Source organism: Myotis lucifugus, unplaced genomic scaffold, assembly GCF_000147115.1.
Source record: "Myotis lucifugus unplaced genomic scaffold, Myoluc2.0 scaffold_51, whole genome shotgun sequence".
NCBI classification, from domain to species: Eukaryota; Metazoa; Chordata; class Mammalia; order Chiroptera; family Vespertilionidae; genus Myotis; species Myotis lucifugus.
In genome coordinates, this window is record NW_005871099.1 from 3,684,715 (window position 1) to 3,712,197 (window position 27,483).

At 35.6% G+C, this 27,483-nt stretch overlaps 1 protein-coding gene across 2 annotated transcripts in view; it reads left to right on the top strand.

Moving 5' to 3' along the window:
* Window positions 1–27,483, top strand: part of HGF (hepatocyte growth factor) — a 67,203-nt gene that overhangs the window by 12,469 nt on the left and 27,251 nt on the right. The window contains exons 4-8 of one of the 2 annotated variants that reach the window (XM_006088685.3): window positions 1,176–1,290; window positions 6,371–6,513; window positions 12,430–12,550; window positions 14,135–14,253; window positions 26,985–27,159. In XM_006088685.3, coding sequence (XP_006088747.1) covers window positions 1,176–1,290; window positions 6,371–6,513; window positions 12,430–12,550; window positions 14,135–14,253; window positions 26,985–27,159 — 673 coding nt within the window. The remainder of the gene's footprint in view (window positions 1–1,175; window positions 1,291–6,370; window positions 6,514–12,429; window positions 12,551–14,134; window positions 14,254–26,984; window positions 27,160–27,483) is intronic. The other variant, XM_006088686.3, reaches the window with a different exon arrangement.

A 27,483-nucleotide genomic window follows, 5' to 3' on the forward strand; every position in this document is an offset into this window, starting at 1 on the left:
CATTGATTGGCTGTTTCCTGCATTCCCCCCTTGGGGTTGGAACCCACAACCCAGGCATGTGCCCCGACTGAGGATTGAAGTTTGATCTCCTGGTTCATAGTTTGACACTTAACCACTAAGCACACTGGCCAGGCTAATAAAATTTTTTTAAAAGAAGAATTGAGACCAAATTTTTTGTTAATTTGTCTATTTTAGTATTCTGATATTATAGTCACAAGGTATTTACTTTGTAAAAAGCAGAATTATATCAAATTATTGAAGAATGTTAAATAAATATGAATTTGAGAAGATAAATCTCTCATCACAAGAAATAGTTATGGATTGTATTTATGATAATAGCATTAATTTTAATTTTAATGCTTTCTCCAATCATATCATCTTATTAATTTAGGTATTTGGTAATATACACAGATATTTTCTTATAATATGGTATATGTATAAATTAAATTAAGATGGGTTCATGGTAGAAAATAAGATGATATCTATGCACCCCAATAATTCTACAAATCCTAAATATAATTCATACTCTAGTATAAGACCATCTTCAACTAACAACTGTATTGTAGTTGATATTGTTTGACAGAAATATTCAGCATGTTTCAATTTGCCCCGTAATTTAGCAGTGGAAATATTAGCAAAAATATGGAAGAAATCAAAATACTATAATTATCTCTCACACACACACACACACACATATACGTATATACAAAACCCACACCATTTTACTAAAAGACAAATTAGTTATTTTTATTATCTTAAAGTAACTTTCTGAATTCATTATAGGTTTTATAAATCCATTAATTTTCATTTTTAATATTTTCTTAACATGGTCTGCATAATTGAGCAAATCATTCTGCCAAATTAAGTTTGGCCAGTTGAGTGTAGAGACTATGTTAAATACATAGACTAATATCTTCAGTTATCCAAGTATATGCTTACACAATTAAAACTTCTCAATAGTCTTTTTGTTGTTGTTCTTGTTTTGGATTATTCTGAAATGTATTATTTTGAAAATATTAGTAGATGCTTTAGGCAATACATTTCAATACAATTTGAAAAACAGTAATTGACAAGTGTTAATTACTTAAAGGTTTGAATGGAAGTTTCTTTTACTTTTAGATATATACTGCATGTTACCCATAGTTATAGCATTTGTCTCTGCTTTCTTCTGATAGACTATATTAGAAACTGCATTATTGGTAAAGGAGGTAGCTACAAAGGAACAGTATCTATCACTAAGAGTGGCATCAAATGCCAGCCCTGGAATTCCATGATACCCCACGAGCACAGGTAAGAACAGCATGAAGAAGAGAGGATAAACCTCTTTTTTTGATTATGTGTGTTATAAATCTCACATTGGTCCTTCAGGATAATTCTACAGTTCTATAATAGCATAGACAACCTTGCTGAATTATAGTAGGCCAAGGATGATGTGAACCCATGACTGGTATTTAGCCAAAGATGAACAAATTTATCATTAAGATGTGGCCTAACGTCATCCTACTTCAAAACTTCAATGTATAGATCCTAGTGTTTGTGAAAAAGTAATGGAAACATAATTTTAAGATTTCCCCCCTCTCTTTGCCTTCAAAAAGGTTCCACATTGTGCAGCTGGAGGTGGAGAGGTTGACTGTATAAATTAGAGATGGATCACATTCTGACCTTACCTAGTGGCCAAATGTTCTTTAACCATGGTGGTTCTCAACCTCGGCTGCACATTAACATCACGTGCTAGAAGCCCATAACACATCCTGCCACCCAGGTATCAGCATAGACCAGCCGTGGGCAAACTACGGCCCGCGGGCCGGATACGGCCCGTTTGAAATGAATAAAACTAAAAAAAAAAAGACCGTACCCTTTTATGTAATGATGTTTACTTTGAATTTATATTAGTTCACACAAACACTCTATCCATGCTTTTGTTCCGGCCCTCCAGTCCAGTTTAAGAACCCATTGTGGCCCTCGAGTCAAAAAGTTTGCCCACCCCTGGCATAGACCAATCAAATCAACATTTCTTGGGGAAATAACCCATGTGCCATCTGATTTTAAAAAAATGCTCACCAGATGATTCCAAAGTGCAGTCAAAACTGAGAACGTCTGCTAAAAACTCATGCCTCTGACCAGCTTTCCCATTTTACCTACTGTCGGATGACTGAAAACAAAACAAAACACAACCTTCTCATTCCTTGGGAATCAAATGTCTACACTTAAAATTGTGTTCATTGTGAGATGAATGCTATTTAAAGACGAGTAAACATAGTAGCCATAGGCTCATTAGTCTGAACGTTTTAATCATAATGGAGGAGAAACAAAGATACAGTGGGGCCTTGACTTACGAGTTTAACTCGTTCTGTGACGGAGCTCGTTAAGGAGCTCGTTAACTCAAATTACTCTGTCAACTCAAAGCAAAAAATCGGCCGAGAGATGGCTCGTATCTCAGAAAAACTCGTTAGTTGGGACACTCGTAAGTCAAGGCCCCACTGTATCTACTCCCAACTAGAGAACTAAATTTAGCCAGTTTTCAAGGTTTATTTTACAAATAATTTTAACTGCAACGAAAGTAGTTGAAAAACAGCTCACCCTGGTTATTAAATGCATTAGAAGATTTAGATTACCACGTGCCAGTTACCTTGCTAAGCAGTATACCGAGTCTATGTCCTTTAATCTTTCCAAGGAACACATAGTGGATGGTTTTATTAATTCTGCCTTTATATAGGGGGATGCTGGAGCACAAAGAGCCTTAGTAACCTTTCAAGGTCATTCACATCTAGTAAGTGGGATGGCCAGAATCTGAGTCCTGCTTTTAACAAGCCCAGGGCATCACACACTTAGCAGGTCAGTAGGACACAGGCTGTCACTTGTTTTTGCAATAGTGAGGATAACTTTGCCTTAATGATTCCACTTTTTATCGCACTCCATTAATTTTTGGAGGGTATAATTATGAAAGATGATTTTACTTCAGTAAACAAAGATGAGTGAATTGGCCCACATACAAAGAAAAAGAGTTTGTTGCTTCACTTTGGGATCAAACTTGTGATCTCAGCCTAATTAACACCAGCTAGTAAGTGTCCAAACTGATCAGCTTTCCCGTGTTTCAGTAACAGAAAACAACTAATTTTTTCCAAATTATTGATTTTTTAATTTTAAATTTATTTTCTAACTTTATTGTTACTATTGACACTATGACAGATGTCCCCATTATCCCCCGTTTGTCCACCTCCACCCATTCCCCACTCCCCCTTCCCTCTGGCCATCACCACACTGTTGTCTGTGTCCATGGGTTATGCATATATGTTCTTTGGCTAATCCCTTCACCTTCTTTTATTCAGCCTCTCCATTCTCCCTCCCCTCTGACAGCTGTCAGTCTGTTCCTTGCATCCATGCCTCTGTTTCTACTTTGTTGGTCAGTTTATTTTGTTCATTAGCTTCCACATATAAGGGAGATCATATTTACTTTTAATTACACACAGATATCTGTGAAATAGAGAATTGTCCTTATATTTAAAAAACAAACAATATAATTGGTTTTGTCCTCTCATAAGTATGTGGATGGTGTCATTCCTAGGATATTACGGAAAACATATTATTTAAATAGATAGATCTATGCTTTTCATGAACAAAGGAATAGCATTTGAAATCAATCCAGGCTTAGTTAAGGAGAGTGCACTGGACTGACCCAGTAGAGGTCTTATTTCAATCCAATTTCTCTATGATTGTGATTCTCTGCTAGAGGAGTAAATGTGAAATAGATCTCCCTGGGAACAGGCTTTCCAGTCCAATCAGCTATTTTTCCAACAAACATTTCCTTGAGTTTAGGGCTGAGAAGATCTTGTACATTAATCAACATTTTAAAACATTCAGTGGGAGCAACACTTAATTATCATCAATTATCAGCTTATTGGAATATGAACATAATTGCTTAACACTTTTAAGTGTTAACTAAAGATTAACTTCATGGGAAATGGAAAAAGAAATATATAAATGTCTTTGTCTAGAGGAATAATTTGTTGTTGACTCCCTACATTGAAATATTTTACAAGTGGCTTAATGGGAAGATGATGATAGATGATGAAATGAGCATAGAAACTTAACCAGAGAATCAGGTGACCTGATATCTACACCTCTATCTTTCATTGGCCACCCAGCATTCATTAATGAAGCAGATGATGGAATAGATCAAGTTTCGTATGAACACTGTTTATATTAAAAGAAAAGAAAAGGTGACTAGCACCAGAAGATCTAATTTTATTTCAAAGTACCTTTAAATATAACTCAATTTTAAACATTTCTTCACTTATCTCTCTTAAAACCTTGCCAAAGAGGAGAAAGAACCAACAATAGTATATATGTAAATAAAAGTTTATTACAAATCCTGTTGACTGGCATACGGCTTTGGTGTAACAGGTTTTCATAAACATTTGTTGAATGAACACAAATAAGTGAAAAGAGCAGGACTAGGCTTCACCCCTCAGTCAGGTACAGGCTGCTACAGAAAAGCATGCTAACTCCTCAAAGCACAAAGGAAAACCAGTTAATTTGGGTAAAAAGTCATATATGCCAAAGAATGAAGAGAAGAGATGACCCAGTATTCTTGTTACTCTGCATGCCTTCAAGAGGAATTCGATATGAATTGATAAAGAATTGTGAAAAGAAGCACATCTTTTCTCTTCATTTCTCATTTTGTTAACTCTAGTGGGACAAGTTTATTCATTTTTCAGCCACTTTTAGGTTTGATTTACACTTTATCTACCTTTCTACTTGTATTTTTCCTACTAAATTGTTTTTTTATTCATTCACTACTTAACAGCTTCTTTTTTGCTTTAAAAATCCACTGGAAAGGTATATGTGTGTATATATTTATTTGTGTGTGTGTGTGTGTGTGTATGTGTAGAACAAAAATCTTCTCTAAAGCTAGATATTTAATGTGTTCATTTAACATGTGCTAAATCCATTATTTAGTTTCTTAAGTAAACTGAGTCTGTAAAATGATACAAAATGAAGGACCTCATAATAATCCAATTTACTCTATTCATCTTATACATCTGGAAGTTGAAAACCCCAAAAGTAAATAGGTAGTCTAAGAACTGGTGTCATATATGTCAGTGATGTAGATTTTGTGATTAACAAGAACTTATTCTTACTACTCTACTATACTAAGCTTTTCCATAAAATAGAGTTAGAAGAGAATTTTCTAAGGTAAATTTGATTAATACATTACTTTATTAAAAAGAGTAAAATCAGTTTTGATTCTATCAGAACAATAGTATTTCATTATAAAGTTACTATCAAAAATTGGAGAACTGACAAAAATGAAAGAAAATTTCAAGCAATGGCACATACAAAGGTATCCTAAATTATTCTGGAATAATAGGACTAAAACTAAGACAAAAGATGACTACTTTTTCCTTTGAAAATTAAAACTGTTAGGAAACTAGTGAAATCATATGAGCTTTAATTGTTCATTCAATTGTTTAATTTGAACTCCACAGAGTAAAGACTACTAAGTGGAGTGTGCTTAATAATAGGTAGCATTTATTGTCAATTACTCTGTCATCTCTGCTTTAATTGTTCATTCAATTGTTTAATTTTTACTCCACAGAGTAAAGAATACTTAAGTGGAGTGTGCTTAATAATAGGTAGCATTTAAGCTAATAGGCTGAGAGGCCAAATTACCTGCTGGGTCTCCAGTTAGTGAGAAAGTTGAAATTTGAGTCCAGGTTTAATTTGATTCTAGATCTAGACCCTTTGTTCCTGTTACTTCATCAAGCTGTTTCTTAGTTGTTATAGGAGGGACATTCTTCATAATAAAAGCAACAAATACACAAGCAATTATGTGGGATAAGCAGTGTAACTGTGAGCTTTCAAGGTCAATTGCAGTGTTTCTCCAGTTTTCTCCTTAGTGGCCTTGCTCAATCACTTGCTGCCTTTGAATGAAGCTTTGAAATTGTGGTACAAACAATATTCACTAGGTTCTTAAATGTTTGGCTCTTGGAAAATCCAGAGATGAATCATTCTTAATGATGGTGAACATGTGACTTGTTAGCTAAGTGTTTTTAAAATTTAAGGATGTTAAGAATGGATGGAAATAGCACTTAAAGTTAATATACAGGATGGGGCAGAAGTAGGTTTACAGTTGTCCATATGGAAAACAATACATAATTAATAAATAATTCTACAAGAAAAAACTCTGTTTTGCATATTCACAAACTGTAAACCTACTTTTGCCCCACCCACCCTGTATATGGAGATCTGAGTTAGAATAAATGTTTCCCTACTTTCAGGGAAAACATACCCAGTAATTAGTAAATTTAATAGGCCCAAAGTAAAGTTGCATGCGCTTATACTGTAATGATTATCATTTTAAAACTAGCTTTTTGCCTTCGAGCTATCGGGGTAAAGACCTACAGGAAAACTACTGTCGAAATCCTCGAGGGGAAGAAGGGGGACCGTGGTGTTTCACAAGCAATCCAGAGGTACGCTACGAAGTCTGTGACATTCCTCAGTGTTCAGAAGGTAAATGAACCTGAATGCCGTGCGGGGCACTCTGCTCCTTTGTGTAGATCTGCAGCTCGCATGAAAGGTTAACAAAAACAAACCAAATCGCAATGAATATGTTGTTTATTCCAACACAACCATAGAGAATTAATTGAGCATTTTATACACAGTTTTAAAACCTGATCATCACCAGAGTCTAAGGGAGCAAGTTATCAGTTTATGAGTTTAATAGAGTCTGGGGCATCATTCTGGGGAGAGTATAAATTTGGACTTTTTCATAAACCGTGTGGAGCTCACGTGCCTCAAAGTCTGTTTCCATACATCATCTGAAAGGAAGCAAATGCAACTTAGCTCTTTATGTATGAATAGAGCTAATTCTCTATTCATCAAACTCCTGCTTCCACAGCAGCGGTGCAGCAAGGGTATATGAACCCAGAAGGGTATATGGGAGGGGGTCACGGGAATTGGACACACCTGTGTGCGTTTTGGTGCAAATGTGACTTGAACCAAATCTAATACATAGACTGGAACACTGTTCAGAATAGCACCTGAAGAGATCAAGGCTGTCTTGAAGGCAGGCACCCTAAATCCATGTCTATGTTTTTACCTCCTCTCACAGCATAAGAGGGCACTGTCCTTACTTTTGCAGTGGAAAACTGAATGACTGACGAGAAGGAAGAGTAACCATTTCAGCATTGTATGCGGTTTATTTTTCTTAGTTATCTGGCTACCTAATAGCTGTTCTGTCAGAACCTAAAATTCTGAAAATCCAAATGAAACATGGATTACATTCTGATAGGAATTTAGTAGGATTTCAGAGTTCTTGTGGGTGGGGGGGTCTGCTGAAATACTGTCCAATTTTTATAGTAAGTTATCTTACCTATTTGTTAATGAACCAATTTTTTAAAAGACATTTCTTCCCTAAATATCAATTTAGTATTAGGTTGATATTTTCACATAAAAAATCATTGTTAGTTCATTGTCACAGAGAAGGTGGATTTGTTTTCTGTTGTTGGTTAATTTAAAATTGACTTCATGTGCCAGAGCCAGTTCTATCTCTGTTTGTAAATTCTTACTTTTCATTCGTTCCATATCGTATTCTGTTCACTATAACTTCTTCATCATTGTTTTCTTTTCTTTTAAAAATAATAAACTGATCTGTGATAACGTGAGAACAAGTCTGTTTTGTATGAATAAGTCTGTCATTAATGTTTGTCTTAAATTTACACCTGGAAGAAAATAACCTGCTTTTGGGAAACTCTCCATTATCACAATTTTCTGAGGTTGAAAGACATTGCAAGGAGTTTTGTAATTGATTTTGTTTGACCTTGGAAAGTGTTTTCAAGGGAAGGTAACGTGGTCAAACTGTAAACAGTTTAGCATTTATGTTACCTGCCTAGTCTGTATGAGAATGTAATTTTTCAACCACTGATTTATAAGAGAAACCTTATCCAAGTACACTGGCATAGATCTGAACTGATAGTTAATGTAGAACAAACATGCTAGAAAATAAGTAATTGTAAAAGTCCTCTTTCCAGTTATTCTTATGTCATTAGATTATATATCTCTAACATCCTTTAATCATCATTTTAGGTCATTACAGCTCCCTTGGAAAGGGCATTACTCTTTAGTATAATGGTGCATGATGCTGATGGTTACAATGGCACTGAAGGTTGCAGATATGCTTTTTCTAGAAACAAGTAGAACTCTGACAACAGTAGAAAAACCCTCCTGTGAGAGAAGTAAACCAACACCTACCTGCCCTATAGGCTAAACATATCTCAGGGAGTGTGAACTGAGTTGTGATGTTTAAATTCATTCTATAATGAACAATGTTTTAGCAGGATTTTACTAAAGAGGATCTAAAATGAGAAGCACTATCAATACATTAATAAAGAAAAACAGCACTTTATGAAATAATAAAATACTCAAAATAATGTACAAATGATGTTTACTTATATTAAGATACATATATAAGGGGGAAACCTCAAAATCCAGAATACTTAGTATCATCAGTGAGCCATTTTTATCTATGTATATTAATTTATTAAATGGCAATTTCCAAAGGTTACATCATTATGGATGAGGTAATAATCAAATCAAATAGTTTTGGATATTTAAAATTAAGCAAGAAAAATTCCTCAAGCCAAACTTCAAACTGTTCTCTTTGAAAATACATGTAGAACAGTATATATTTTTTGAAAAATTTGTAACAAACTTTTGACTAAATACTCATCTGAAATTTTTCAGAAAGTTTGATTCATAGACAATACATATCTGATGTCTGATGATTAATATTATTTTCTTATAATTTAAAACTTTGAAATATATTAAGCATTCCAGTAGAAATGTCAATCTTTGATTCAAAGATTGTGGAAAACTGAGCTTTGTAAAATCTAATTTCTTGTTTTAACATTTGCTTGGGATTTAAAATAAAGCCAACACTAGTCATTGGAACAGATGTCTTTTTAATGATTGTCAGATATCCGAGTAAATACATTTTAAGCCATAATCATTATTTTTTAATGTCTCACACATAATATCCCAAATAATACTGTGTGTTAAATCCATACTCTGCATGGAGAATGACTTGAAAAAAACAAGACTTAAATAAAACTATTACTAGTATTTATAAATGTGGATTTGTGAGACTATCCATATTTTAAACATTCAGTTTTTCTGAAATAATCACCAGCATGGAATTTGCTGAGAAATACTTTTGAAATGTCTCTTTTAGTCTTAAACTTAGATCACTGTGGTTTTATGATTGAGAAAAACGGAACACAGTATTTTTTGAGTTACTTAGTTAATATGGTGAGAAATATGTTATGTTAATCCTACTTATGTTACAATTATGTGTCATTTTATAATTTCCTACTACTATTTAGGTCAAAACTATATTCAGAAAAAAAAAATTCTACTTATGAATAGAAATAATTAGTTTGCATTTATGTGGTCTGGATTAGTATTTTACTTTTTTGTACTTTTTGTTTGTTCTTTTTTTTTTTTAAAAGAAAAGAACTTGCTAGAAGGGTTAAATAATACACTTACCACAGTAGAGAGAGAAAAAGAAAATAGAGCAGGAGGGCAACCCTCACCCTCTTGTACTGTTAAATAGATTATGCTTTCACCCGGTTCCTTGAGTAGGTGGACTTAGTTTCTACCTGTCCTACTTGTACTGCTTAACTTTGAGCTACAAAAACTTAGAAGAGTCTTAGAATTCTGGAAGTTTGAAAAGTGACTGTGAGCTTAAAGTTTGGCTTTCTTGAGGTAATTTTTTAAGACTAACCTGATGGTTTGATGCAGTGGTAAAACAACAAACCTTGGAAAAGATGGCCAATCTACCTGCTTTCCCAGGGCCTCCTTTTCCACATGCCCCAATAGGTGAAAATCCAACAGGAGGACAAACCTACTGTTATACACAGGAGAGCAAAAGGTAATTGGGACACTGTTGAAAAAGTCAGGGAGGTTGACTTTCTAAAATTATTCTTATCAGTCTACCTGAAAGTATGACTAGTTAGGATGTATAGGGGACACATTAAAATATGTAGGACACAAAAGCAGTGAGGGAGAATGGAAAGAACACTATGGGTCAGAAGACCTGTGTTCCAAGCACAAGTTTGACATATTTCTGTTTTAGGTGAGTCCTTTAAGATTTTGTGAGTTCTTTCCTCACTACATAGATCAACTGATTTCTTATACATTAAAAGTACTGAATAATCAAAGAACATGTAATGATAATATATTTAGCATCTCATTTCTATCACCATAACACATTCATTGACTACCAAAATCCAACATTATTCTTGTTAACTTTTATTATTAAAAAAAATCTCACTAGGTCTGAAACTGCATCCATAATTATCTCTTCACTTTACTATAAACATAGTATGCTAATTCACATTTCTATACCATTTTATGGTATTTTGCCCCTTTTTAGCTTATCCAACTCTCATCCATCCTTCAAGGACCAGGTAAAATCCACTCTCTTCTAAAAAGCTATTACTGACAAACACTTAGAACTTTTAGAATGGAACAAATTATCTACAAACTTGCTACTCACCATGAGATCCAAGTACCAGAAGCATCAGCATCCGCTGGGAGCATCCCCACCCCCAAAACCCTTTATAAGAACTTGCCCTTTAACAAGATCTCAAAGTGACTTTTTATGCACATTCAAGTTTGGAGAAGCATTGGTCTACCACACTCATTCTAGAAAGTGGTCATAAGAAAATAAAAAATCCTGAAGTCCCCAGGAAAAATGTTTTATAATAATCCCCATAGTATAGCTTCCTAGAAAATAACTTTATGTACTCTCATGTAAGGGGATATACTCTTATAAACTGCATTTGCTGAAGGAGACAAAATAGGTATATTTTAATTTCTTGAGTACTATATAAGGTTAGAAATTGTATATGTGGACTCTTATCTCTTATGTCTGACCATAGTATTTCTATTTTCTCATTTAATTGCATTCATTTTTTCATTCAATTTTATTCATTACAAAGGAGCAAACAACAATGATAAATGTCACATCATTTTCTGTGAAGATATCAAATCTTGCATTCTTTTAAAAAAGGGAACTAAATCAATCTGTACTGCATTCAAATGGAAAGCTCTGATGTGATAAGGCGTAACATATGTTGAGCATTTCAATGTTGAAGAGGCCTTGCCTAAACAGAGAAATGTTATCAATACGCTCTTGGACCCCTGAAATGTATAGTGCACATGCTTACGGACTGTAGTCTGGGAATCTCAGGACCAAATGAAAGGAAGCTGAATTGTTCCCCTGTCTTAGTTCACAGATTAAACTACATGAAAAGAAGTGGATGGATCAAGCCAAACTGTCTCATGTTTTGGAGAGTTAATAGTTAATGTCCTATTAGATGATATAAATCAAAGGTTCAAAAGGGATTTTTCTGATATTAAACCCCAAGTTATTACAAATGCTAATTAGGCTAGATCTTGGTAGATACAACGAAACAGTGACATCTTTGCTCCCTTTCAGTAACGGTAGATGACCAGTAATCACAAGATACAAATGATGTGTTTGGGGAAGTTTGCCTGATCCGTGGGAAAGCCAAGCAATGATTTATTCCACAGGGCGCCTGTAGGACTACAAATCAACCTGTCCATTTGAGAAGTATCTTTTTCAGATAGTTGATGTGATTCAGGGTTTTCAGTGTGACATAAGAGGCCAGCCAGAAGAGAACTATTAATTAGCCACACAGAATCATCAGTAAGATTCTGCATAACTAGGTCAACTTAAAACATTTTAAAAACAGTGAGTACAAGGAGTTCAATAGTAGGTCAACTTCTATCCTCACCTAGATAAGAGTAAAGCCTGCCCAGTTATTCAACATGGATATTTGCTAGCAGAAAGGAGCTATGCTTTCTTCTTTTAAAATATTCTTTGAATAGTAGCAGATTTGTATGCAAAGCCGGTCTCTACAATCTGTCTCATCCCGATTTGGGCATTGACCATATGAGTAAGATGTACACTCATTTCCGGTCCATGTCATTGGAGGTTCGGCTGAGCGGGGGGCTTTATTGTACTGACAGTGTAACTACTGAGATCCCTTGCAGCTTAGACAAACCAAGAGGAAAACCCCAAGGCTCTATCTGATATTTCCAGTTTCTAAGTACCTTTGGACAGTTATTGAAAAATTAGAAAGGTAATTTCCTGGTCCTGTGGTAAATCTGTATGACACTGAGGACAAAAATCTCATTTAAGCTATATGAAAAGTTCTGTAAGGAGGATTTTATGTCACTCTTTATGGACATTAGGCCATAATTTAAAGTTAAAATGACATGTAAGTTTTTTCTAGAAATCTCTTTGTGAAACAGATGATTTACTGTTCTTTAAATGGAACAGTGGTGTTTTTTGATTTCTCTGTCAGAAGCAATTAACATGCCATGCTTTGATTTTATTAGTAGAATGCATGACCTGCAATGGGGAAAGTTATCGAGGCCCCATGGATCATACAGAATCAGGCAAGACTTGTCAGCGCTGGGATCATCAGACGCCACATCGGCACAAATTCGTGCCAGAAAGGTAAAATGCCACCAACCATGCTACCAGCGATTCTTTTCTCAAGCGGTTATTTGCTCCCTGACAAACTGAAATGGAAATTCTCTTTATACAATGTTTTCTGGAAAGTCTTGGGCAAAGGGATTTATGATGAGGTACCTGAGTGCTGTGTACACTCCAATTGGTCCTGGCTAACTAGATTCCAGTTCCCAGAAATCAGGACGGTCCTGAGGAGTGTGAAGGGGAAGCACTAACAGAAGCTTCCTCTTTCTCTTCCACAGCAGAAAAAAGACAGAGCCCATTCAATAATGACCTCTTTGACCAACCTGGGCTCTGGGAGGGGGCATTCTTGCTAAATACAAGCCAGACTCTTTCTAGAGCCACATCTTCCGTGAGTTAGGTAAAATGGGCTCCCATGGGTGACACCATGACAGAGGTCCTGTCCAGGGAAAGGGAATGGAAGGTAGAGCAAATGATTCTTTGGCTGATTTATCCTGCTGTATTTTTAAAAAATATATTTGTATTGATTTCAGAGAGGAAGGAAGAGGGAGAGAGAGAAACATCAATGATGAGAGAGAACCATTGATTGGCTGCCTCCTGCACGCTCCCCCCCCCCCCACTGGGGATCGAGCTTGCAACCTGGGCATGAACCAAACCTGGGACCCTTCAGTCTGCAGGCGGCCACTTTATCCACAGGGCCAAACTGGCGAGGGCTCTCCTGCTGTATTTTGAAATTTTAACCAAGTCTACTTTCTCCTCAGAAGTAGGTTTTGGAACTTAAATGGTTAAAAGAAATATCTACTTTGGCCCATTCATTTCACATGAAACACTTTAGTTGAAAAAAAAATCTTGTTTTTATTATAAAGAATAAAAATACAGATAATAATTCCAGAGGAAGCTTTCTCCCTATCTTTGTTTAGAAATGTGTTTTTAGAAGCGTGTTTTTTCTTCTTTATATTTTTATTTATTGTTCTTCTAAATGAGGTTAAAACTCGGCTTTATTTTTCAGTGCATCTCTAGTCCTTCAAGTGAGAGCAGAAGGGACATGGTAGCAATTAAAATCAAGTCACCGATGCAGGCCCCAGCTAATTGAAAGGGAGGGGGGTACGGAGAAAGGGGTGTGATGGAGTTTGTCTCTTGCTCCAGGGGAGGTGAGGGCATGACCTAGAAAGGCTCTGGTTCCAGAATTGAGCTATATCATTAGTAACAGCTCTTGAAACCTACCTTTTGGTTTAAACTTAAAGCCTGCCATGGAAGAAGACCTGTTTTTTTTAATGAGTATTTTACACGAGGTCATGTTTATGGAATCTGTTCTTAACTGGGCTTTATGAAAAGAGGTTTAGGTTTTGGACCTCAAATGGTAGACAGGTACCCAATGGACTTAACTTATCAGTAAAGGTGATGGTACTCTATACTTGGTGGAATATGTAAGTTCATAGATTCAACAATGATTAGCAGTCCTTGTAAGGCGAAACACAGAGAACTTTTTTTTTTCTCCTCCCCTCAGCTAGCAGTATCCGAGCTGGATCAGAGGTTATTTTGTGAGCTGGGGGCTGGGAGGTGTTTCCAGGCAGATTTACGTGACACTTTTGTTGGTGTGGTTTGCAGATATCCCGACAAGGGCTTTGATGATAATTATTGCCGCAATCCCGATGGCAAGCCGAGGCCATGGTGCTATACGCTTGACCCTGACACCCCTTGGGAGTACTGTGCAATTAAAATGTGTGGTAAGTTAGGGTCAAATTTATTGCTTCCTTTTCCTCCCACAGATGGAATCGAAGCAGGTGATTATTAGCGAGACTGGTTAACAACTATTTTACTTGATGCTTTAATGTGTGCAGGTTTTTAATATTTTAAAAATGTGTTACATAATCCTACCCAATCCATTAGTTTGAAAGAGAGAAATACACAAGTGCACACACACTCACAAAACATTTATACTTATTAAAAGGCCTAAGCATTCTCATGTCATCAAGGAAAAAAAAAATCCACAGAAGGAGAAAAAGATCAGAGATTATATGAAGTGTCATAATGTCATGACGCTGTAAAAGCTAGGACCTCAGGCTCTTACCTTCCAATCCTGTATCCTTTCCTTACCTTTCCTCCCCAGACGTTACATTGGCTGTCAGCTCACTGTGAACCTCCTCTGGTGAAGGCCAGAAGCTGCAGTGATGAATAACAAATCTTTAATCTCTAGGAGCTGGTCCCCAAGGCCGTCCTTGTACACAACCTGCATTCTCTTTCAACCTCTCTTAGCAGTTCTACAATTCTTTTCTATGTACTGTCCTTTACCCACTCCCACTCTCTGAATTTATGGTAAAAACTTTCTTTTCTCACTTGCTTTGTGGTATCCCTTTAAATCTGTATGTTTGGTCCTCTCCTCCATGGTTCACTCACATATTTTTACTCTTTTCTGAAATAATATTAATGGATAATAATTAGACATAGACATGCTTTTATTTATATGAGTACAGATGGGTCTTATTTTTTTTCAGCTGAATTCTAAAAGGCTTTAAGACCAGTAGAACTGCATACATTTAGTAAGGTGTAATAATGATATAATTGACTTGATATTATAAAGAGGATGGGGATAGTCCTTTGAAAAAACCTAATTTGGTGTTATCCACAGTATGATACTGCCAAGGTAAATCTCTCTTCACTTAGACCTGCTAATAAAAGGAAGTGTTTGGGACAAATCAAAGCCCATAGAAAGGGCCATGTCTGGCATATGTGAAGTAACTGCAGAATCTGGAAGGCTCTCAATGTGAACACAATGTTCCAAGGAAATTTAATCATCTGCTCGGACCTTTAAAATAAAAGACAACTCCTGTGACAGTGTGTCCCTGTATAGATTAAATTAGTTCCACTTGTTGACTTTTAAAATCTTGTTACTCTTTCCATCATTCTAGACCATTTTAGGTACAACAAAACAACTGTTTTCCTTCCGTGTGTGTGTGTGTGTGTGTGTGTGTGTGTGTGTTTTAGGTACTCTTGTATTTTTGGTGTGTTTTAGGCATACACACAAGCATACTCACCTGCATATTCACCCTTCAACTGATACCACTCCCCCGCCCCACCCAAAATATCCACGTGTTGCTCTCCTCTTCATTTTCTTAACCAATCTTTGGTTATTTTTAAAGGACATTAGGAGAGGAGAGAAATGGAATGAATATAACACTTCCTAACTATTACATAGATTATCTTTCTTTTCTGTCTGAGGAAAAGTCAACTAATTATTGCAAGTAGCATGCAATAATTCTGATGGCTTTGTTAAACAGAGGGTGGTGTTTATAGGATGTTAATTCTAAGAAAATGGTAGAACTTGTGAGTCAAAACCTAAAGTTAAGATTAAAATACTCTTCTGAGCTTTGGAAATATTTTAGAAATAATTTATTACAGGGAAGCTTTTAGTTTATAAAATGAATAAAAGTTGACATTTGGAATTCTGCAAAGTATGAGATAATGTTTTATGAATATCCTTTCATAATATTTTGGCTTCAATATATAATAAAGCTTATAATGCAAAAATCAAGAAATTTGGAATTAGTTTGGAAAAGCCTATAATGTAAAATCAAATTTCAATTATGTATTTGTTTTCTACTGCTGCATAACAAATTACAAAAATAATTTGATGGCTTAAAACAATGCATATTTATTATCTCATAGATTCTGTTGGTCATTAGTGCAGGCATGACTTAGGTGGGTTCTTAGTATTGGATCTCACAAAGCTGTGATCCAGATGCCTGCCAGAACTACAGTCTCATCTAAGACTCAGGGTTCCATTCCAAGTTCCCTGGTTATTGGCAGAATTCAGTTCCTTGTTGTTGTAGTGCCGAAGTCCTCAGCTCATAGAGAATGCCTGTTGTGTCTTACTATCTGACCCTCTCTACAATAAGTCAGTTTACCTCTTAAAAGCCAACAGGATAGCTACCTGTTCCTTTGAGCTTTTTACCCCTATACCCTCTTTTAAAGAGCTTGATTAATTAGGAAATGCTCATCTAAGGTAGTCTTTCTTTAATTAACATAAAGTAGATTTTGATGAGGGACTTTAATTGCATCTGCAAATTCACTTCATTTTTATGACGCTAATATAAGCTAATAAGTTAGTCGCAGGAGTGGTTCCATAATGTTCACACCCACACTCAAGGGGTGAGAGTTATACAGTGTGTACACCAGTGGGTGGGAATCTTGGGGGCCATAATTGAATTTTATATACCACACACATGTTCACATGCACTGGTTGTAAGAGAGTATTGATTGTCACTTTTTATTTGTATTATTTGATTCTTGGGTGAGCTTTCTGATTATCTCTCAGTCCCAATTGCTTGAATTCATTCTGAGTTTTCGATATGTTTGAAGAAAAAAATAGAGTTGATTATGCACTTATCCTCTCTAAAGTTTAAGGGAAACTTTTAAACTCTTGTTACATTATATAATATTAGAGGCCCAGTGCACGAAATTCGTGCACTCATGGGGGTCCCTCAGACCGGCCTGCACCCTCTTGCAGTCCGGGAGCCCTCAGGGGATGTCTGACTGCCGGCTTAGGCCCACTCCCCACCACCGCCACTGCACAACCACCAGGGTGCAGCTCCTGCAGTGAGCGTCTGCCTCCTGGTGGTCAGTGCACGTCATAGTGACTAGTTGGTCTGCTGTTTGGTCGATTTGCATATTAGCAAATTATATTATATAGGGTATGTTCTCTATCCAGAATATATACCTATATATACATTTACACATTGTGTGTGTGTGTGTGTGTGTGTGTGTGTTTAGTGAATTGTGTATTTATATCTTAGAATCTTGTGGTCACAAGAAATTTAAAAAAACTCAATTTTAATATATTAAAATCTTTTAGGAAAGTATAATGGGGCAAGGAATAAAGGACTCTCCAACATAAAAGAACATGAATTACATTAAAATAATATTTTAGGGTAAAGTGGAATGGAAAAATGATTGAAGGAGAAAAAGAACTTGTTGTACATTTTAATCAGAAACAGGTAGGTATCAAATCACTGTGGTATTTACAGCCTATGAAATCCATTTAAAAATTATATGAATTTTTTTTGTCTAAAAATGTCAATAGGTATTCTAGAAATCACATATTTTGTAACTATTTAAACTTACCATAAAAAGTATAGAGATCAACTTAAAAACATAAGAGGAAATGTGAATAATTTTTCAAAATTCTTTTAATAAAGGAGAAAAAACAAAAATGAACATTTGAAGACCACTGATCTTGAAGAATTACTATACATTCCAAGTACAGTGGGGCCTTGACTTACGAGTTTAATTCGTTCCGTGACGGAGCTCATAACTCAAATTACTCGTATGTCAAATCAACAGTGAACGAGTGAGACACGTGATGCTGGGCTGATGTTGTGGTGTTCACTGTGACGTTCGCTGTGCCAACTAGCAGTGGGGTATCTGAAGCTGGCTTGTAACCCGAATTTTAGCTTGCAACTCAAAGCAAAAAATCGGCCGAGAGTCAGCTCGTATCTCGGAAAAACTCATTAGTCGGGACACTCGTAAGTCAAGGCCCCACTGTATTTGGGATGGAGAGGGCTGAGGAAGGAGGCAGGTGGGTCTGATGAGCTCTGATTTTAACAGCCCAATTAGAAATAAAGAGAATGTGAACTAAGGCAGTAAGTTGTGAGAATAATTGGGTGGGGAAGGATGTGAACAATACTAAATAGGTTAATGTCCAGGATAAAAACAAATTGGATGTAGTGGGAAATAAAATAGGGATAGAGAAAAGTCTAAAATATATCCTACATTAATGGGTAGATGGTGCATATTTGAGAGAGTTAAAATTTTGAGGGGAAAGATAAGTTTAATTTTGCTTATAATTAAATACAGGTGATTGATGTGTGTGCTCATAGCACATCTAAGTTCAGTTTTCTCTGAAGCTCATGCAAAGTCATAAGTAATTACCAGTGGTAGTAAAAGCCTTGGAAATAACAGCAATTCCAGGAAGTACATGGAGAATACAAAGAGGTTGTTCATCTCTTTTTATAGGGTTTATTTAATAAGTATTTACTGAGTAGATCATATATCTCAAATGCTTTTCTGATTCTCAGGATGTAGAAGTGAACAGACCAAGACCTATGATAAAACTGCAATTTCAGAGCGTTAGTGTGGCAAGGTTTTGAATACTGCTCGTTACTATATATATATATATATATATATATATATATATATATATATTTGATTTTTTACAGAGAGGAAGGGAGAGGGATAGAGAGTTAGAAACATCGATGAGAGAGAAACATCGATCAGCTGCCTCCTGAACACCCCCTACTGGGGATGTGCCTGCAACCAAGGTACATGCCCTTGACCAGAATGGAACCTGGGACCCTTTGGTCCGCAGGCCGACGCTCTATCCACTGAGCAAACTGGTTAGGGCTGCTCAGTTACTTTTATTTGTTAAAAAGCTGAATAAACCACACATTTGTTGTCACTTTGCTCCCAACCTTCTAATCTTACAATCAGCGTATCACTGAAAGTGAAGAATGAGCCTTGCTGGTCACCTGACCAGTGTGTGCCAGGGTGGTCCAGGACAGGCCTTCTCAGTCTTCCTTCGCACCACCCCTCAGGACAGGTTGTCTACCCAATGGCAGCAGCCCCATATATTCTAGCAGTATTATGTTTAACAGATTGCCAGGAATATGAAATTTTAAAACATTGCAAACATATAAGATTGGAAGGCCTATATAGTGCCTAAATGAAGTACTGATTTTCTTATGTTTTTCCCTATAATAACTTTATATTCTGATAAACAGTTTGTTCACTGTTATTCAGGAAGAAATAATATTTGTTGGCACTAATTGTATTTTTCTGAACTGAATTTGAACAGTTCTCTGACAATTGTAAAACTGTTGGGGTTGATGTCCCTCAGGAACTCTCATTGATTATTTAAATCAATTGTTAACAAACTTCTTGTTGTCTCTAACCTCATGTACTACCACATTTCTCTCCATGATCTTTGTTCTATCAGAATAGTTTCCTTCTTATTCCTCATTATTTCCCATATTGTCATAATAGTTCCTTCACCTCTGCCATTTCCTCTGCTGTGAACAATTTTCTCTTCCTTCACGAGTTCAAAGTTCAACTCAGTTATCATTTCTTCATTCAATGTCCCTGAGTTGGTCAAATCCCATTATATATTTATAGCACCATCAGCCTCTCTTTCCATGTACTTCTTAGAGTCCAGTTTTTATACTTATTTTTGAAATTTTTTAGTTAACAGCACTGTCAAGATTTGTAAGCTCCAATAGTGCTTAGTGCTTTGTCTTGTACATGGTAGTAGTTCCACAAATATTTGTTGAATTAATTAATGTTACTTTCCTACAAAGTGGTAGTTTTAATTTTTTTTTGTGTGTTTCCTGGAATTTCTTTTATGCTTCTTGATTTTCATATGAAAACTTGGCTTCTGTCAGACATTGTTTACCAGGAAAATTTGCTTTGTACCTTCTTCCCATCACCTCATCGACTCATCCTCAGGTTTCTGGTTTCCCTGGCCTAATTTTTGTCCCTTTGTTGCTTGTGGTCTTGATGGTCTTTACCTTCCGGACAAAATAGACAAGACTTTTCATGAGTTGCCTTATTTTTTCCCTTCTATTTCTTTTTCTTATTTTTTAAAGTTCTAGATCTGTAAGTGTCCAGACCATTTTATTTTTTAACAACTTTATTCAGTTGTAATTGATATAAAAAGCTTCACATATTTAATGTTACAATTTGATGGGTTTATTTATACACATCCATACACCCACGAATCAAGGTAATAAATCCATCACCTTCAAAAGTTTCCTTCTGTCATCCCCTGCCATTTATTTATTTATTGTGGTAAAAACACTTAGAGATCTCTCTCAACATTTTTTAGCATACAGTATAGTATTGTTAACTATAAGTACTATGTTGTACAGCAGATTTCTAGAACTTACTCACCTTGCATAACTGAAACTTTATATCCCACTTCAGAATTCTGAACTAGGCAGACCTTTGGTAGCTAGGATTTCTATTAAAAATATTGTTATAGATTGAATTCTGTTCCTCCCCCACAAAAATTCACATACTGAAATCTTAACCCCTACTGTACCTGTATTTGGAGATAGGGCATTTAGATGTAATTAAGGTTAAATAAAGTAGAATGAGGATTAGTGGCTTTTTAAGTAGAAGAAGAGAGATCTCTTTCACTCTCTCACTTCACCATATGAGGTGAAGGTAGCCATATGCAATCCAGGAACCAAATTGACTGGCCTCTTGGTCTTGGACTTCCCAGCCTCTAGAATTGTGAGAAAATACACACCTATTGTATAAGCCACCCAGTCTGTGGTATTTTGTTATGGCAGCCTGAGCAGGCTCATATAGTTATGTTGTCATTGGTCAGTAATAAAAGGAACGCTTCCTCCGAGTAACTAATATACATTGGTATCATTTTAAGATAACATCTACCTTTAGAAATTCAGTATGTTTGTATGTTGGGAAAATAACTTCCTAAAATTACATGCAAACACACTGAAATTATTTTCTTTCTTAAAGAAAGCTGGTTATTTCTCTAATGCCAGACAGAGATTCATAGGAATAAAATCTTCTTACTTTAGTCTGAGTCAGGAAAAAATGATACTATCGATACCGTTCTCAAGAGAAAGATCTTAAGCTTCACGGTTTTTTTCCAAGGCATCTACTAAGGAATAAGAGTATAGAATTGAAGACCTTTCATGAAAGTCTTGTCTCTTGAGCATTTTATACCAGAAAAGGCTTGGATAAAGTCCAGGGAAAAGTTTCAGTTAGGAATTGTAGGTTCACATGGAAAGCAAACGTGCAAGCAATTTGAGGTTTGCACTTTGGAGGTCTTCATACTACTTTCCCACGTCAATTTTAAAACGAGAAACTCTTTAAATTTACATTGAGCCCGGTCCTGTCTTTTGTGGCCCCAAAGAATACAAGTCTGTTGACAGGCGAGTAGCCTAACACACTGTTCTGAATCTCCAGGGACCATCATAGAGTAAAGCCTGCATTTCAGTTGCTCTTCAATAGCTGGGAGTTAAGAAGTGGGTGGATTGAACTAATCGGAAGAATAAGCAAGTATTTGTCTAAGGGCCTGTGAAGCAACTTGTTCTTCACTATAGTCAAAAGAACAGTGATAGCTTATCACCACTGGGAAAACCAAGTTTTGGGGTGCGCGGGGGATATGTAAATGTAGGGCTTTACTTATTGTCCATGTAAGTCTTACAGAGCCATGGGGGTGGCTCTCTGTAATATGCGTGTGCATTAGAATTTTCATTTGCCTTGGATCTCCATTAAGGCCATGTGGTCTTTCTGCATAGATTTGGCTAGCCTTTCACAGAGAAAACGGATCAGACTTATTAGTCATCTTGTTCTACTGTTTTTTTGGGGGGTGAGGGGTGGGGGTAGAGAGGAAGGAGATGTTTGTTCCACATATTGCATCACAATTAATGTCCATTCTCTTAAACCTTAAAGTTCCCCACTAGCAATCCACACCAGCGAAGTGAAATTAACATTCCAAGAGGCACCCATTGTATTTGATTGTATTCTAACAGGACAGTAAAACATTTAATTAGCAAATGTTGTTTTCCTTAAAGCATCTCCAAACAGAAAATTTCATGTCAATCATCAAAGAAAAACATTCTTTCTCTCCTAGGCCACCAAGGATCATATAAATATCTTTGCATCTGCTCCAAAGGGTGATCACTGCTGACACCTCTGGCAAATGTTTTATTTGTGCGGAACTCTCAGAAGATTCTGGGTAGTTTCAGTATGAGTTTGGTAGACATTACTTGCAAAAATATTTGTGTACGTGGGAATGCAGTATTTAAAAAACATGTTGCTTTGGCTAGACTTCATCCATTTCCGCCAATACTTGAGGATATTTCTGTGCTTAACACTTCACTTGGCTTCCAGAGACTCTTCCAACCCATCCCTTAATTTAGGTGCCATGTTAAAGTATTAAGTCTAAAGGAACACCTTTCCTACCATTTAATAGCCCTTCCCAAAGTAATTGGCATAAAACATTTGTTTTGTTTTTGAACCAGGTTTTGATATTTATACAGTAGGACAGCTGAAGAAGTATACTTTATTGCAGTTCAGGAATAAGTCATCTTGTTTGAATAGTAAGTATGTATGTAGGCAGCAAAGATCAAACATTTATATCACATTAAAGAGTCTATGGACAAATCATTCATCATGGTCCTCATTGGGTAATAGTTATTAGACAGCTGCATGCGTTATTGATTGATGAAAACTAGTTATCTTGTACTAATTTATCTTTTTGGTCTTTGTTATTTATTCTTATACATTGCCACCAGAATTATGAAGTTTTGTCTATGGCAGGGGTGGGCAAACTTTTTGACTCGAGGGCCACAATAGGTTCTTAAACTGGACCCGAGGGCCAGAACAAAAGCATGGATGGAGTGTTTGTGTGAACTAATATAAATTCAAAGTAAACATCATTACATAAAAGGGTACGGTCTTTTTTTTTTTTTAGTTTTATTCATTAGTTTGCCCACGGCTGGTATGGCAACGGTTCTCAACCTGTGGGTCGCTACCCCTTTGGCGGTCGAACGACCCTTTCACAGGGGTTGCCTAAGACCATCCTGCATATCAGATATTTACATTACGATTCATAACAGTAGCAACATTACAGTTATGAAGTAGCAACGAAAATAATTTTATGGTTGGGTCACAACATGAGGAACTGTATTTAAAGGGCCAGAAGGTTGAGAACCACTGGTCTATGGGGTTACTGCTAGCAGCTGAATGTCAAATGGGATAAATACAGATGCACTAACTTCAGAAGGTATTTTTTAGTTAAAGTAAAATGATATCTAAATACTGCTAGTTTGTAGTTAAAATCATAGGTAATATTTCCACTGAATTAAAAACACAAGAATAAGTAAAACCATTAGGTGTTTGAGGTCATATATTTACCTTCAAATTAGGAAAATAGTTATTTTCTACTAGTTTTTATATATTAATTCCTCTTAATATTTTCTGATGATCATATGGTTGCTTACTCTTTCACTTTTCCCAGTATTAATTTCTTAATGAACTATGATAATATTTGTTTATGTTAATTATCTCCCTTTTACAGAGAGCAGTGTAATTCAAATTGGTTAAAGCTCTATGTATTGTTTCACATTTTAATGATTCTAGGTCATTTCTACTATAGTGTCATTTTGTAAAAGGTGCTTATGAAAAATTACTTGGAAAATGCAATACTCTCTAAAAGTGACACTTTATATTTAATCTTACATTAACACAGTAGGCATAAAATTTTGCTCTCACATCTCCACACAGGCATAGTTATACAATGAGAGGCTACTGGTGCATTCACATAGTAGAGGAAACAGCCCTCTGAATCTGCTGCCATTTTTAGAAATTCCATCAAATCATGGCCAAATCCCTCACCATCTCTAAATAGCATATTCCCTTTTTTTCATTGTTTAGGTTTATATCTGGCAAATCATACTGTTGTCCAAGGAGAATAAGAGCCTGTTAATCTCTGATTGGCTCAGCCTCAATCTAGGTTCCTAGTAAGATGTGTTGGGCCCACATCTAGCTGAGGGTGATTGGTGGGGACTCATTAAGACTAAGTTTTGCTGTTACGTGTTCACAGTGCCAGAGTAATACTTGAGTTTGGGAAATAAGCCCCCCAAAGTAGCTTTAAAACTTCTTGCCCCCTAAACTTCTGTAAAAACTGCTCTCTAAAGAATTCTGTACTGTATTTCTCTTCTAAAAATATGAATCTTTCAACCAGGCTCCTGGTGACAGATGGGTTTCCTTTAAGCCAAGTTTTATTTTTGTTTTGTTGTGTGTGTGTGTGCGTGTGTGTGTGTGTGTGTTGTGTGTGTGTGTGTGTGTGTGTCAGGGGTGGGGGGGCAGGGAGGGGGGGCAGTTCTTTTTTTTTTTTTTTTTACATTAAACAAAAGCTAGTGATGAATTCCACGTGAAAACAAAGAGCCATAGTTTCAGTCTTGAAAAAAATGTCAGTAATAAAAAAATAAAATAATATATACAAATAAGTAAGAAAGTAAAAGAGGTTTGTGAAAAGATTAATAGAAGTGTTTCTGCTTTGACTGCTCTATCTTTGTTTCTCCCATTGTCAGGACTCTGAGTCCCGACCAAGGTCACAAGTTTGCTGCCCAGGAGTTTGTGTCCAAGAAAGGAAGGAATCAAATCTTTTCTTCTAAGATGCTAAGCTAACAAATTTATGGATTCCTGAGGACATTTGTTTTGTCTTCTTTCACATCACATATAGTTTTGTAGCTCTATATGAAATATGTCAATATGAGCTTGATCTTTTATCTGTTTTAGAGTTATCATCCTTTAAAGTCTTCCCCACAGTCTCCTCACATAATTTAACAGTAAATTATCAGAAATGTAGCAGCTTAGTGGCCTTTGTTTTAATGAAATACATATAGTTCCTCAGGACCTATGAAATCCATCTTATTTACTATTTCTTGAAAGAACTTTAGGTAATATTAAAATCATAAAGAACTTGGGTAATTAGAACCAACTTTTTCTATACAAGTCATTTCTCCTGCTCAATAATTTTTGTTCTTATAATACATTTGTAAACATTCTCTAGGCTATCAACCATGAGCACTTTATGGGTCAATCTTCAGCCACTTTCTCATCTCAATTTGAATTTCCTTTTAACTTAGGATAATTCTGAGGCACTTTTTTTTTCTTAAAGTAGGTACATAAAAAATTAAAACATTTAAAAATGATGTTATTAAAAGGCAAATTTGTAGAAATCTGTATATACAACATATTCCAGCTGTTGGGATGGTTATTAATTCATCTTCCTCCTTTTTTCACAAAGCTTCATAGAATAACTTCAAGCTATGTAATTTCCATGGAATTTAATGAAATAATCATTTTGCCACATGAGGTAGTAATTATTTGTAAGAAAAATATAAAGTTAAATAAAAGTGAAAAGCCATTAAATTTTTTACTCTATTCAATAAGGAGCACTTGTATAGACACCCTCGGCCTCTGAAGTCATGTCTAATTTGGACCTCTCCTTTGGAGAACTGATACATCTAATTCCAGATTGGATAAATCAAAGGCATTTATTCAAATCTTAAACTGTCCTGGAGGGTGTCAAATTGAGTTTTACCCAGTAGTATCTTGAATGCCATTGGAATGGCAAAGGTTACTGAGGAGTTTACACTGAATTTAACTCTTTTGAACCATAAACATTTTCATGTATCTTCTGAAAAGGCATATGAATTTTGGTTGCTCCAGAATGTTTTGAGTTATATTTTGTTTGAATAACATTAAAGACAAAAAGAAAGTCCAAGTTGTGGTAAAAATTTAATTTTGTATTTTTTTTTTACTTCTTTGTTACTGAATTTTCATGATCTTCATAAAATATGGTAAGAATTACAGTTGGACTAAGAAAAAAGCTAGAACAACTAATTTGTGTATTTTTAAATGCCAACAAGTTTATTAAAAATAAAATAAATTAGCATATCAGCTTCAAATCCTATATAATAAAATGCTAATATGCAAATTGTCCCCTCAACCAGGAGTTCCACAGGGAGTTCGAACAGGAGTTTGACCAGGGGGAAGGGCTGGCTGGCCAACCTCCCACGTCCCCTCCCCCCAGCAGGCCTGGCCCGATCAGCCCCAATGGGGGCAGGCTGGCTGGACCCCACCTGGGCACGAATTCATGCAACAGGCCTCTAGTATATTTATAATATTAGAGAAAAACCAAGGTTAATACCATTACCAACTTTGTATGTATTTAAGCAAATTAATTTTAGGAATAATTGTATAGTTATTTCAGAAATATATACTCAGCATATATGTTATAGTGACATGTGGAAAGAAATGCCTTTGAAGAACTTTTTGAGAACAACTTAATTTGACGTTTGAAAGGAAAATTGGAAAGGAGATAGCCATAATGATAAATTGACTTTTTTTATAACTCTAATCTCTAGACCAACATTAATCTCCCTTTTCGTAAAATTTTTTTAATTGCCAAACTTAGAGCAAAGTATTTTTTTCATTTCCCTACTTGATCATTATATTACTCATAGATGTTTTTCAATTTCCAAAGAAAAGTGATTAAAAAAATATATGGGATAGTTAAACATTAATAAATAGAGAAATTTTATGTCTAATGTTAAAACATGAGTAGACAGATCCAGGAAACTTGAAAATTACCAGTTGATGCTTTTTTAAACTGGTCTAGATGAAGCCAAGCTAAAATATTCTGTTTTATATGGAGAAAAATTTCACAGTCAGGTCCACCATGTCAACTTGCTCCTGTACGTTAAGTGTGATAGTAATAATGATACATTTAATATTTATTCCACTCAATTATTATAAAAATGTACGTGACAAAATATCCGGGTAATATGAATGCAAATGAACATTCAGAAGGATGATAGTTTGAGAGATTTTATTAATTTGTATTTATTTTTATCAATAGCTCACAGTACTATGAATGACACCAATGTCCCTATGGAAACAACTGAATGCATTCAAGGTCAAGGAGAAGGTTATCGGGGAACCGTCAATACCATTTGGAATGGAATTCCATGTCAGCGATGGGATTCCCAGTATCCTCACCAGCATGACATTACTCCTGAAAATTTCAAGTGCAAGTGAGTAAATTAGGCAAATATTATAAATGTGCAGTAAGCTCTGGGAAAATGAGGTAGGGTGGTTACTTTTCACTAATTTCTGTGTTAGTGATCCTTAAACTTTAGTGTGCTAGGGATAATCAAAAGGCAGATTAATCTACTCAGAGATTTTGATTCCTTAGGTCAAATATGCATTTTTTTTAACAAGAATCCTAGGTACTTTCGAATCAGATGGTTTATGTACCATGCTTTGGGAAGTACATATACAGGTTTCTAATCACAGCTTTGTTCTTTGCTTTTCTTTTTCTGGTTAATCTTCACCCAAGGATATTTTTCTATTAATTT